Source organism: Ipomoea nil, unplaced genomic scaffold (assembly GCF_001879475.1).
Source record: "Ipomoea nil cultivar Tokyo-kokei standard unplaced genomic scaffold, Asagao_1.1 scaffold2759, whole genome shotgun sequence".
Classification (NCBI taxonomy): Eukaryota; Viridiplantae; Streptophyta; class Magnoliopsida; order Solanales; family Convolvulaceae; genus Ipomoea; species Ipomoea nil.
The window spans coordinates 2,592,648-2,606,956 of record NW_017619187.1 but is presented as its reverse complement, the minus strand read 5'-3'; the positions used below and the strand labels follow the sequence as shown (position 1 = coordinate 2,606,956).

General features: G+C 31.6%; 1 protein-coding gene and 1 long non-coding RNA gene across 2 annotated transcripts; one reads left to right on the top strand and one right to left on the bottom strand.

The window, feature by feature from the left end:
- Nucleotides 1-2,876: 2,876 nt before the first annotated feature.
- LOC109156823 (protein PLANT CADMIUM RESISTANCE 2-like) lies at nucleotides 2,877-4,471 on the bottom strand. Its single transcript, XM_019304681.1, has 4 exons — nucleotides 4,172-4,471; nucleotides 3,968-4,039; nucleotides 3,346-3,558; nucleotides 2,877-3,119 (listed from the first exon to the last, which is right to left on the bottom strand). The coding sequence occupies exons 1-4, from the start codon at nucleotides 4,386-4,388 to the stop codon at nucleotides 3,043-3,045; spliced, it is 579 nt and encodes a 192-aa protein (XP_019160226.1). The 5' UTR covers nucleotides 4,389-4,471; the 3' UTR covers nucleotides 2,877-3,042.
- Nucleotides 3,058-8,717, top strand: LOC109156824. The gene is made up of 3 exons (XR_002050121.1): nucleotides 3,058-3,145; nucleotides 8,252-8,254; nucleotides 8,706-8,717. It is a non-coding gene; the product is annotated as an uncharacterized LOC109156824 (long non-coding RNA).
- Nucleotides 8,718-14,309: the final 5,592 nt, after the last annotated feature.

The following is a 14,309-nucleotide window of genomic DNA, read 5'->3' as shown; positions in this document are numbered from 1 at the left end:
TATGTGACCATTTTTCGATTATGTAAACATTTTGGTAGCTAGGTGTGCTAACAGATCAAGGAAGAGAAAACGCTATTGTTATATACAGTAAGCAATGAAGATACAACAAATAATTGATGACGCAAAGAGTATGTCATTTAATAGCAGATTTTTGAGTGGAATTCATTAATGCTAGCTTACAGTTACCAGTCATCATTTAACCACATATTTTTGGGTACAATTTCTTAATGCTTACTGAATTTATGGGATAATTAATTTTGGGATTCATCTAATATTACACGGCAAGCAATAAATTGGGTTAAGTAGCTATAGTCCAGCACTATAAAAGATGCAAAAATAATGAGTGAAAACAAACACATTTGTTTAAGAAAATTTAAGGTTGATCGAAGTTGAAATGCCAAAGGCATCAGCTTTGTTGGTCTTCGTCGTCCTCATCGCTGCTCTCCTCTCCTATGGTATTATTCTTACTTCCATTTGTAGGCAATAAACATATATTTCATTTGAGATCGACCTATTAGCCTCCTGGCATTCTTGGTATCCTAGACTAGTTACCACCTTGTAATCCTTTACCAGTTAGGGTTATAAGGCTGTGAGCGGCCTATTGATAAACTTCTAGCTAGCCTTCTTAGTTTCTAAGCTGATTTATTTCCTTGTGGTCTTTTACTAGTTAGGGTCACAAGGTTAATTGAAAGGGGCCTATTAACCTTCTAGCCTTCTTGGTTTCCTAGGCTGGTTTATGGTCTTTTACTAACTAGGGTTACAAGGTTGGGAGTGACCTATTGACCTTTTAGCCTTTTTGATTTCTTTGTGGTCAAATACCAACTAGGTTCATAAGGTCAGAAACGACCTATTGACATTCTAGCCTTCTTGGTTTCCTAGGCTGGTTTATTTCTATAATGTAAGATTTACTTAGTGCACATCTTCGGATAATAGCTGCAGGTTTCTCTTTAGCTTGTCAGTCACTCAAAATAGATTTCATTATTTATTATGATTAATTGTATATTATTGGGTTGCAGATGTTGTCATGGTTGATGGGGAGACATGCACAAGTGTGACTGGTATAAACCAATGCAAATTTGGACCTGATAGTGCGTGTTTCCCACTGTGCACCGCAGCTGTGAAGAAACCTATCATGTATGTATATTGTGTGATTAATGGAGCTGGCACAACTATGTGCCAGTGCAATTTCCAATGCTAATTATTCAATAATGTGTATTCCACTCATATGATGGTCATTATTATATAATAATATCGAGATCATCTTGCATTATATTTTCAGTATTTAATAAGAATAATGAGGTGTTTGGTAAATAATTGTTAACTGATTGAGTTAATGGAAATTTAGGTGAGACCTCTATTGAGATGAAGAAGATTCACAACAATATTGTTAGTTCATTAATTATAAGATGTTAGATCATGATTATGCTAATAGTTTTATTTGAAAATGTTTAATTTTAGTATGTAAACAAATCTATTTAAATTTTATGAAAGTATTCTTTTTAGTCTTTTTATTTATCCGCTTATCAAAAAGTTAATTTTACCAAATATTTTTAACATAATCAGCTAGCTTTAGAGTTATTCAGTTTTCAGCTTCTAACTTATATAGCTTTACAGCTTTCACCTACCTTTTCAATTAAGTTTACCAAACATAATCATATTAATTGTTTAATCAAGTCAAATTGATTGGTAAGTTAACTATGTTACCAAACAGGGCAATATGACTTCATAGAGTTTTGGATTTTGTATCTTGATTTAGTAATAGTAAGACACTATTTTGAGTGGTCTCGAACTACATCAATCCTTGATGCTACTTCTATTTACATAGACTAATTATATATTCTGATCTAATTAAATTAAATAGAACATAAATCTTAATCAAATTAGTGTTAGAAAATTTGGATTAAAAAACAAAGAAAACACATTAACATTTTGGATCATTTTTAATATACTAAAAATACATTATTTATATACTGAATGTACATTATTTGATAATATACAAAATAATGTACTTTCAAATAATATACTTTTTAGTTATGGTCCACACAATAATGACTAAATTATAAAAAGCATTGAGTTCTTCTTCATGTTTTGCAATTAGGCTTGACTTAGATTTCTACCATCTTTGAACATAACCAATGTAGAGTTGTCTAATTGTTTTGACTTAAACCTTGTAATTGGGCCATTATAATTCTTTCCTCTATCAAATGGACTCCTTATTCCTTCCACCAATGGTGCACTTTTTGGAGCGTTATGCTGTGCATCCGTATGCACCATGCATGGTGCATCCGGATGCAAAAGCGACGTCGTTTTGACGTCTAACTTAAAAAAAATAAAATTCAGAATTGCATAACTACATATCCATAATTTCATCACATCAATAATTTCATAACTATAAATCCAGAATTGCATAACTACACATCAATAATTTCATAACTATAAATCCAGAATTGCATAACTACACATCCATAACTTCATAACTATACATCCAGAATTGCATAACTACACATCCATAACTTCATAACTATAAATCCAGAATTGCATAACTACACATCCATAACTTCATAACTACACATCCAGAATTGCATAACTACACATCCATAACTTCATAACTACACATCCAGAATTGCATAACTATACATCCAGAATTGCATAACTAAAAATCAATAATGAATGAACTAAAAAATGAATAACATAATGTTGTTACTAGGAATCGAAACTGATTTTTTTTTTTAAGTAGGACACGCGTTTTAATACAAAACGACGTCGTTTTTGTATCCGTATCACGAATGATGCATACGGATGCACAACATAATTTGCCTCACTTTTTAATATAATGTGTAAATTGCATTATTAGAATGTTGTTTCCGGGACACAAATTGCATGCGAATTTTAGTAAATATTAAAATTATTTATATCCGAAGATTTACACAAAGTAAAATTAATAAATACATTCCAAAAAGTAAAAATGTTTAAAAGATACACCCAATTTAAAAGAGCATTTTAGTATTTTCAAAAGTTGAAAAGGCAGCCCAACTAGCCTTCTTATCTGCTCATCCCTTCTTCAACTAATGGCGCCATGGCAACTCCACGATTTTGCCTTTCCACGTTTCCATGCCATCCTATAAAACAACAAATAACTTTTATTGTTTGTGATACAAAATCTGTAATTTATATTGTTTTATATGCCGTCAATATATATATAGACTTATATTTCTATTACAACCTTAATTTCAATTAGTGGTAATGGCGCTAAATACCTTGCACCACAGTTATGTGCATGCATTAATGAAAAATGTCACATTAACATATACTATAAAATATGAAGTTTTAGAGTTAATAAATTACCAATAGACATGTCAAAGCCACGGTTTTTAAGCTCGCGGTATTCTTGGCAGAGGGCACAGGACTCGCAGAAGCAATGCACCAAACAGTCCCCACAGGGAGTTTCCTTCAACATGTACTGCTCCCTCATCTTTGACCGGTAGAAGCATGAGTAGCAGCATGGGAAACCAGTCACACAAGCTAAAATTGTATAAAGGGCTCCATTCACTCCGCAAGCTGCAAATTTAAACAATTAATGATAAACTAGTCTAGGTTGTTCATAGCTAATTGACTCAAACCAAGAAGTTTGATATGATAGGATGTTCTTGAGGGAGTTGAACTTGTAAATTATCACGTCAATGGTCTGATTAGCTTGACTGGGCTGGGCTTAAAATTAAGAATTGGAGCCACTAATTAAACTACTATACAACATTTGTAACGTGCCAAAAAGGTTTAATTTGATGCAAGAAACGGTTGTATTAACTATGTGAATTGCATGCAATTGGCAAAACGATCAGGGAACATGACAACCCATATTGTTGCAAAGCAAATGGCAGCTCATATGGTTGTAAGGCAGTCTGTTTCTAGGTCTGATTGTTCGGAGTGGTTTACTATGTGAATTGCGAAGACAAAATTAAAGACTTACAATTAGAACCCTTGTCTACAATCTCAGCAATCTGTCCAAAAGTGATGCACGGACACCACAAAGTTATACAACCTGCGCCACAACAAACATACAAATCAATAATACATCATTCACCTTTTAAAGAGAAGGGGTGGAGCGTGCCGCGCACGCTCCGGCGGAGTCAAAGTCGTCGTTCAAGCTTAATAATAATAAATTAAAACTCACAGTTACGGGGGTCAGAGAAACAGTCGCATAGGCCGGTCGACCAGGGGCCGCGGATCTTAGGCTTAACTTGCAGGTTGGGCGCAATATGAGAGCCCTCGGAACTGTAGGCATGGCTGGTCGTCGACGACGAGCTCACCGGCACGCCGGTCTTCACGCCGTCGCCGTACGGCGACGGTGTGAATTTGTGGTAGTCAGATGAAGCTGAAGAAGAATTCATGGCTATGGAAGATTGAAAAGTATTTTGTTTTTATGAATTGGAATTTTGGATAACAAAGTTAGCAGAAATTCTCAAGTATTTAAGCACTCCATCATGTTTGTTTGTGAGTGCAGATATTTGACTGGACACACACAAACTGAAACGCGTCAAGATAATTTTGAATCTTGACTAGTCAAATATGACGAATACGCAATTTTTTTTTTACGCCATTTTACCAATTCATATGCTAAAATGTACACCATTTTTTTTTTTTTAAAGTGTAACTCAGATAATGCATAACATAAATTTATAAATGAATTGAAAAAAACTTAACTATTATATATTTTAGTTTCATCTTTTTATTTTTTTAATTTAACAAATGACAAACACTCAATTTCTATTGTGTTTTATCCTAATCGAAGTCAAATTGGCATTATTAATGCTTAGTCTATTTTATGATGACTAACGACTTGCCAACTTTCTACAAAAACAAAGACTTGCCAACTTGATAAGATGGGCATACTATTCAAAAGGAGTTATACTTTGCAAGTTGCAAATGCTTTTATTATTTGGAATATTTATTACGCCACTAATACTTCTCGTTATTAAATTAACCATCACTACTTAGAAGTGTACATCAGATAAATTATATTTTTGTGTAATATATCACAAACTACACAAAAAAATATAAATTGTATTAAAAAGATCATGTGGGATGGGCTCGACCAAGAGGGTGTTAACAAGAATTGAAAGTATGCAATGAGTAAATCATATTCCTATGTAATAACTTGTAAACTACACAAGAGATTTAAGTTGCACTAAAAAGATCACTTGTAATTGTCTCAGTCGAGATGATGTTAACATGAATCGAACTCGTAATATTTTAGTACAAGAACGAGTTATACTATATGTACGTATTATCATTTGATATCTTTTTAATTTTTTATGAATATAACATAATCTGATTAATTTAAAAAGAAAAAGTAAAGTATAATTTTTATCCCTCCCCAATAAAATCTGAACATATAATGAGAGTTTTGCTTTTTAAACTATTACTATTATTAATGTCTATTTATTATTGAAAGAGATGTGTGTAATGGACCGTTCCACTAAAATACGGATGAGAGTTGGGCACCAAATTAAAAGCTTAGAAGGAAGACTTGAACAAGTCAATGGACCTTTTGAGAGATTTTTCTTTTTTCTTCTCCTTTTTTTTTTAAATAAAAAAAATTAAGTCAGTCAATTGTGTGGACCGTAATTCACAGCTAGATCTTCATTTTAGTAGAGAATTAAGAGACCTTATACCGAGATTTTGTATTTTCATTTTAAATTATATACATTAACTTAACCCGATTTTGTTATATATATACAATTTTAATTTTTTTAATTTACAACATAATATGTTAATTGCATACACATAACATGTTAATATGATGAATTTCCTCTCCCTTTTAACTCTTCACTCCTATTACGTTGTACTATTCACAAACACAAACTTTCTTTGTGCGGATGTATTGTGAATCAAGATCACCGTCTTGATAGATTTGTGAAGTATGCAGGGAATTCAAGAACTCAAAAATAATTTAAAAAATTTGAAGATCAATAAAGATTATTAAACAATTAATAATTTTTGAAGATCTAAAATATTATGTTTATGTTGAAATCTTGATTATGTGATCAATTCTAATCATCATAGTATACAAGCCAGGTCAACACATAATTTTCAATTAATACCTGAGGTGTGTCGAGTTTTTAAATATTGGTATTATTAATTGTATTTTGATTGGTCAACTCACGTGCCAGCTCTAGCAAGGTTTTTTTTTTTTTTTTTTTTTTTGATTGGTGCTAGGACATTGCTTCACCAATTATCATACATGATACATATCGACCAAGGTTTATCTTATAATGTAAACTCTAATCTAAAACAACATTCAAATTATGTACATGTATATATAAATAACTGCATGTACATAAGAGTTTTTTGCATTTTTGGTCCCACGACTATAGTGGCACTAGCAGAATTGAACCACGACTTTTGAACCTTACAATTTTAGTCCACGACTATTGATTTTTTTGCAAAAATGGTCCTTCCGACCACTTTTCCGTCAAAATTCCACCGGAATTTTTTTTTATCCATTTTTAACAGGGCTAAAATTGATATTTTACTTATCTCAAAATATAAAGGAAATACATAAAACGGAAAGGTAAAAGCGATTGCATTTGAGAATCTCCGCCGCTTCTCTCGCCGGAAATCTATACAACGAAGCTTTTCCGATGTCTTCGGATGATCCCGCAGGCGTGCTGGCTCCGCCTCCAATGCTGCTGCCGGATAACCCAACTAGCCCGGGGAACGCCACGGCCGCTCCGCCGCTTACTGACAGCCCTACCTGCTCCAGGAACTTCGCCGCCTGGGGCAGTAGTATATAGCCCAGTAATATTGTATGTAGTCAAATGTCAATTTTTTTCTTTTATTTTTTGAGATAAGTGAAATGTCAATTTTAGTCCTGTTAAAAATGGATACCAAAAATTTTCCGGTGGAATTTTGACGGAAAAGTGACCGGAAGGACCATTTTTGCAAAAAAATCAATAGTCGTGGACTAAAATTGCAAGTTTCAAAAGTCGTGGATCAAGTCTGCTAGTGCCACTATAGTCGTGGGACCAAAAGTGCAAAAAACTCATGTACATAATATGTTAATTATAATATGTACATAATATATTAAGTGTATGGACATAATATAAATGTTACTTTGGACCAAGATTCATAATAAATGCAAGATAGATCCCGATGCATTATATAATTTGCCTTGTTCCAAGATCCTCACTTGCATTAGGGTTGTAATCGAAGTCATAGCAATCCACTATTAAAAAATGTTTTATAATGCTAGTGCAATTAATCCATGAAATAAATAAATGGAACCCCTAATCCAAAAAAAAAAAAAAAAAAAACTCATATCAGCAGAAAATAATAAAGGAACAAAAACGTTTCAAACAAAAAATAAAAATAAAAATTAAAGGCCCAAATGAAGCCTTCTGTCAACCTTGCCAAATCAGTAAAACCATCATTCAATCAACCTAAGTAAAGCCCAAAATTCATATGGGAATGGTGCAGCCTTCAAGATAAATATAGGAGTCTAATATTTGGTTTACAGAATAGGTCAAAAATATAATAACTTTATAGGAATTGTCCTATTTTATTGTTTGACAAGGCATTTTATTCTTGAAATAGTATTTCGAAGAATGAGTTATTCCCTTAAAAGGAGAGTAAATATAGGAGTCTAATATTAGCTAGGGTATTCATGAGATCTATGTAATAACTTTTTAAGTAATGACTGATTTATCATTGCCTATTTTTTGTTATGTATAATAATAATAATAATAATAATAGTAATAATAATAATAATAATAATAATAATAATAATAATAATAATAATAATAATAATAATTTTTTATGGACCAAAAGAAATCAACTCAAGATTTGAAATCCAATATATAGCCTAATACCTATAATAATACGGCCCACTTGGTATCCACCAAGCCCAATCATGGAAGATTTTTTTTTTTTTTGATTTATTTCTCTTATTACCTACGTGTAACAATGATTCTTCATTTTGCACAGTTTTCAAGCTATTTATTACTCCCTCCTCCTAACCTCTTCTCCCTCCCCCCAACCCCCTCATATCCCCCCCCCCCCCCCCCCCCCCTTCCTCCCCCCAAAAAAAATGTCATTCTGGTTCCAAAAGGGTAACCGAGTGACTAAAGCATGACTATCATATTTTAAAAGTCACAAATTTGATTATTATATTACTAAATACTCTTTTGGTTGAATTAGTCGCACAAAATTTTTAATGTGATTTACACTTCCTGCATAGTTTTCATGGTATTAGTAGGTTCTCTTTGTCCATTTTATATGTCTAGTTAAGTTAACAAAATTTTACTTAGATTATTTACAATTTAATTTTTCATAATATTAGATGTAATATTAGTATATAAAAAATTATATATTTAAAAACTATTTTAAAAGTATTATTAAAATTAAAAAAATAATAATAATAAACAAAAATTAATTTAACCAATAAACACTAAACCTAACAAATAAAATGAGACATGGGATATATTATGGGACTAACATTTATATAATCCTTATAAAAATTATTGACAAAAATATTTACATAATCCTTATAAAATTGTGGCAGTGAATGTTTAAAGTTGTTATATATATATGATTTGTTAACATCAACAACAAAAGATCGATCCATGTGTGCTAAATTAGGCCTAGCAATGCAAATTTGTTTTTAGTTTTCTGATGTCAATAATTCTGTCACGAGATCAACCTGTCAGCTTATCATTTTTGCCTGTATCCAAGATTGTCTGTCTTTTCTGCATGTGAATTTCCTTCAATTCCAGCATGTGAGGACGTGACCTGCCTCTCATTTTTCTTTGCAATCTATTCTCCTAACTTCTCAAGCTTATCCTTTTTGTTATCTCATATGTTTTTTCGTCCACGCAACTAAAATCATACGTCAAAATTAATCATGCATATTCGTGTCAGTAACTTGAGAACTCTAATTAATTAATTATGTTAGAAAAGACGTGTCATCTCATGTACGTCCCTAGTTAAAATAATCAAATGTTATTTGAAGAAATGAAGTTTATATGAAAATAGTAGCAACGGTTTAATTATAGGAAATATTTTTCAAACTTTTATATATTCATTCATGATAGAATCAATATATTGTATCAATGAGCATGACAAGAGCTCAACTCAAAAAAAAAATTGTAGAAAAGTTGAATTTAAAATATTTTGTACGATAATTATGTTCTACTCATTTAGTCTCACACACACATCATTTGTTTGATCTCATCTTTTGAAAAGGGAGGTATATTACTTGACCCAATGAACAGGGAAAATCCAACACTAAAGATAAAAGAGAAAATACAAGAACAATAGTTATATCACGACTTAGGGCTCATTGACATTGTGGATCATGTGCAAAATTATGTACATGTACACATGTGAAATCTATCCCCGTTATGTATGTATAGTTAATATATTATGTACATTCATTTTACTTTAAGTACATAATTTGGACTAGGGTCCACAATATAATTTGCAATAAAAGAAAACGAAAAAAAAAAAAAAAAAAAAAAAAAAAAAAGGCCGCTAAGAATTGCAAATGGTAAAAGTTTGGAAAATCTTTGGTAATTTTCTACTGTAATATAGTCTAATATAATGCTCTAACAAGTTAGGGATGAGATAAGTAGATATATATGGCTAGAATTGATAAATGGTGATAGAGAGAGCGGGGGTGGCATCGACAAAAGTAGGCTGTGGATAGTTAGTTAGGGCTGAGGTATTTTTTGGGTATACTCAGGATTTTTACCGTTAAATACACAGTGACTAATTCCCTCGCTGGATTGTAGATATCTTTTTTTGGGTGGAACAATTGACCTGAAAATTTAAGGTTGTTTCGTTCCCAAAGCCAATGATCGAATCCTTGATCTTTGGTTAAGGATGGATGAGTCCCTTTAGGACTGAGGTATGTGAAGATGTGAATAGGTAGGAATGAGATTACATAGCATACTTAATAATTTCTATTACGAACTTATGGCAAGTTGTTTGCTTTACGCAAGATTGAAACTTGGAAGTACTGAATTTTCTATTTTGTCAATAAAAATTATTACTTATTTCAAGTGTATTCAATAATCCTATCAACACCATATCTTAAAGAAAAAAGAAAGGAGAAAGTCTTTCATTTTTAGTGATGGTGTAGACATGGTGCATAGCATGGGTTTGATATGATGGGGGACCAAAATTTGTTTTTAATTGGCTTATTAGCGCATGCATATATGCTTTGGAAAATACTCAAAATATATGTGGAAGAATAGTGGGTTGTGGCCTTCCTCCACCCAGCCGCTATATATCCAAACCACCTTCTATTCATTAGTGGCCGCCAACAATTGCCATTGCCATTGCCCTTGCCATTCACACACCATTAAAACGTAACCAATTTGGACCGACCCTGCCCCTTTGTCTCCCAAAAGGTTGAATCCCCAACCTCAAGAGCTCTTTACATTCTGACCAGAAAAAATATTTGAAAGGATGTAAATCACGGTGACTCAATAACTATCTAGAGATCTGCCCACTTTGAACATAATCCCCACTATGCCACTGTCGAAGTTCAAACTTTAGTCTTTTCTTCCAAATATTACGGTTCAATATGAATATTGTGAGCCCTGATCGAGATTACGTACGTATAGTAATTGATTATGTGAGGATAATACTATCCAAATTGGTCATGTTGTTGGTTTGGTAACCACATGGATTGACAATATTCTTGGTTTGAGCCAGCCAACTATAGATAATTTATAATGGTTTACCTCATTGTAGTCCTTTATCGATAAGGGTTACAAGGTGGTCTTCACTCAAAGTGTATAGTGGTTGTGGACTTTCTCATTAATCAAAGATATGTGATTATGTGCATTTAGTTAACATATTATATGCATCCAACCACGGACGGAGCCAGAAATTCGGTTGAGGGGGGGCGAAAAAGTACAGACGGATTCAGAAAATTTTTCCAGTAAAGGCGAAACATTAAAACAAAAGAGATAATTTTAAAATAAATAAATAAATCACCTAAAAAATATAGTTGTAAATATTATTGGATATAGACGAGAAATAAAACACATCGAAACTTTATAAAAATATTCATAACAAAATATAAAACATAATTAATTTGATAAAATAATTTGAATAGAAAACACATTATAAATTACACATCTCATTATTAATATAAAAGAATGTTGTATATGTGTGTGTGTGTGTGCGCGCGCGTGTATTAAATATTAAAAAAGCTATTAAAAACGTGACTGTGTTGAAGTCATACGGGAAGGAGTCAAAAAATTGTGTGTTATTAAATATTATAAAAACGTGAGGGGAAGGAGTCATAAAATTGTAAAACTATGTTGATGCAAAGATTTGAACCCTTGACCTTACTAGTATAAAACATGTACTCTACCAACTAATCTAACTCATTTCTTATTAATATTTAATAGTTTTTTTTATACTAATACTAAAACTTGTACTATATATACACATATACATACAAAGACTATATATGGGGTAGAGGTGGGGTGAGGTGGGCAGCTGCCCCCTGTCCCCTTTGGCTCCGTCCCTGCATCCAACTATGCATTTTATAGCAATTTTGACGTTCAATTTAGTGTTGTGTTATTGAGTATCACTAAAGAAGGTTAGACTAATTTGTAATTGTATAAATTATAAACGTATATTGTTAACATCATAATATCGTAGGTTTTAACGATGATTAATTATAATATATTAATTAATTAATTATATACTCATTATTAAAAAAAAAAAAAAAGTGTATACAATTTAAATGGAAATAAAACAGCTAGTGTAAATTAAATTTTGACAGATAGAACAAGCATGTTTAGCCGATGACATTCGTACGTTTAGTTAGTGGCATGTGCGTACGTTGTCATTAATGGGATTTGTACACTTAGATTAATTAATCAAGTTATTATTAATTATTTTTTGGTAATATACATCTTATGATTTTATAATTATATTAGATTTTGATTGATTATATTTAGAGATGAGTTATTGTCAAACTTTACACGAGGTGAACCTTTTTTAACATTTTCTATTTCATTTATACATCTCAACCTTGAAATTTAGGTTAAGTTAAAAAATTTCAACTCAAACAACATGTTGTTGTTTAATAGCGGTGTTATAAATAAATGCAAGTTGATATATACTTGATGGCATAAATTAGACCGGCAAGTAGGAGTTTAGAGTTACATTAATAACAATTTACAATACTAGAAATTAAGATATGAGAATGAGAATGTATTAATAAGATGAGTACAAGTCAATCAGTCGGTTCGAAATGGGTCGGAGCTATTCGACTAATTAAAATGTGAGGGCTTAGTAGTTAGTACAATGAGAGATAGTTATTAATTAGTAATATCTGAAATGTGAGGGCTTAGTACAATGAGAGATAGTTATTAATTAGTAATATCTGTCCCTTAATTGAGTGAATGGTGCTCTATACATACTACTGGAAATTCTGAAATTTCCGACCATCTAAAAGTGATCTTAAATCAAGTTGAAAATCTTGTTCCGACCACTTTTGGTGTCCGGAAAAACCTTTGTTGCTATTTTTGACCACTTTTTGCTTTCAACTTGATTTAAGATCATTTTTAGGTGGTCAGAAATTTCATAATTTCCAGCAGTGAACATAAGATCATGACCAATGATATAATAGTTAGTGGCAAGTTTTGAACGACTCTTTAAAAATCTTGATTAAATACCGTTTGACTTTTAAAAACTCTCTAAAAGTTTGAATTTAATACCTTCAAATTTTTAAAGTTTTTAAAAATCTATGAAAGTCACGATTGAATATACTCTGTACTTCCTACTAATAAATAATACAAAGTGCAATGAATTTTGTCTATTAAAAAATCAACATGAAAGTGACAGAACACAACAAATGGTGTTTATAGTATTTATTATATAGCCGCAATACAAAAACAACTTAGCTTAGGCATGCGTATCCTTTATCAAATCCTATATCCATTTTCTTATATATATATATATATATATATATATATATATATAATAACCCCCCCATTAGAATGCATGTTCAAATGGCATCATTCAATTATACGAACAAGAAAGATTAGTCTATTTTGTATTTTAAATATATTTCTTTATTTTAGAAACGATGGGAGTGTTTAATGAGAGATTTTATATTCGAACTTGATAACTCATAGGAGAGTACATTTTCGTTTTCATTCAACTTTAATCTATGCTATAGATGTTGGGAAAAATAGCTTAAAATGACATTTTAAGTGGCTGTTTTGTGGTACAATTATTAGTAAGATTCATTTTTGATTTGGGTCGGTTCAACAAAGTGGGATTCGAGTTCTTTGTAGTAAGACGAAGAGATTGATATATTGTACGCTCAAAACGGATAATGGGTGAATGAGATATTGATTCTCAAAGTAGACCCATTTGAGTTGGAAAAATAAAGAGAAAATGCTTTAAAGTAGCCTTTGTCCCACATTGATTTGGGAAGTGGGTTTGCATCACTATTTATACAAGAGTCTTTCTAAAATGCTTTGAATTGTATAGTATAGAGACTTTCTCTAATGTACCTGGGGTGCTCATGAAAACTAACAATTCAACTATCTTGATTAGGGTTTCCCGCAGATGTAGTCTCTCTATTGATCCTTAGTCACTAATTTGACATTATTTGTGTGCTAAATAGTTCACAAAAGGTATATTACTTCTCAAAAATCTGGTAATTTTCCTATATATATTGTTTACTGTTATTCCTCTATACGGAGTAACTTTTACCAACATGTGGTTCAGATTGAATCTAACTGTGTCTTCACATACCTCTAAAACTATGTAATGAAGTTACAATTAGGGTCACTTTTATGGAGCAAATTCTCCACCATTGACTATTCCACTTTCAGCCTTCATCAACTCCATCCATATTATATTGGAAAATACTACATCTACTCCTACTTTTTATTCTCAATTTATACTCCCTCTCACAAGTCATTAATGTAAACATTTTTTTTAGGGTTCACATGATGAAAAGATCCTATCATTATTTGTCATATCAGGAAGTACAAGTGATATGAGGGAGTAGAATTTGAGTATACATGTAGTAGAACTCTATTATATTTCCATAAGTGGGACCACGAAATCCACCTCTGCATAACTTTTTTGGCCAAGTCACTTTGTATAAAATGATGGTGGAAGTAATTGGATATGCAATAGCAAGTAATAATCCTTTTATAACGTACTAAGATTCCGATTCGCCAAACTATATCATAGACTCCATATATGATTTCACCTACATACAGACCCATGAAAAAATAAATCTAGTTAATTTAGTTTTTTTTTTTTTT

Excerpts from the sequence above, each read along its gene's own strand:
- LOC109156823 (XM_019304681.1), bottom strand. The coding sequence starts at position 4,388 with ATGAATTCTTCTTCAGCTTCATCTGACTACCACAAATTCACACCGTCG. Across the intron at positions 3,559-3,967 it reads TGTAGACAAGGGTTCTAATT|CTTGCGGAGTGAATGGAGCC; the intron begins GTAAGTCTTTAA and ends TTAAATTTGCAG. Across the intron at positions 3,120-3,345 it reads TGGCTTTGACATGTCTATTG|GATGGCATGGAAACGTGGAA; the intron begins GTAATTTATTAA and ends GTTGTTTTATAG.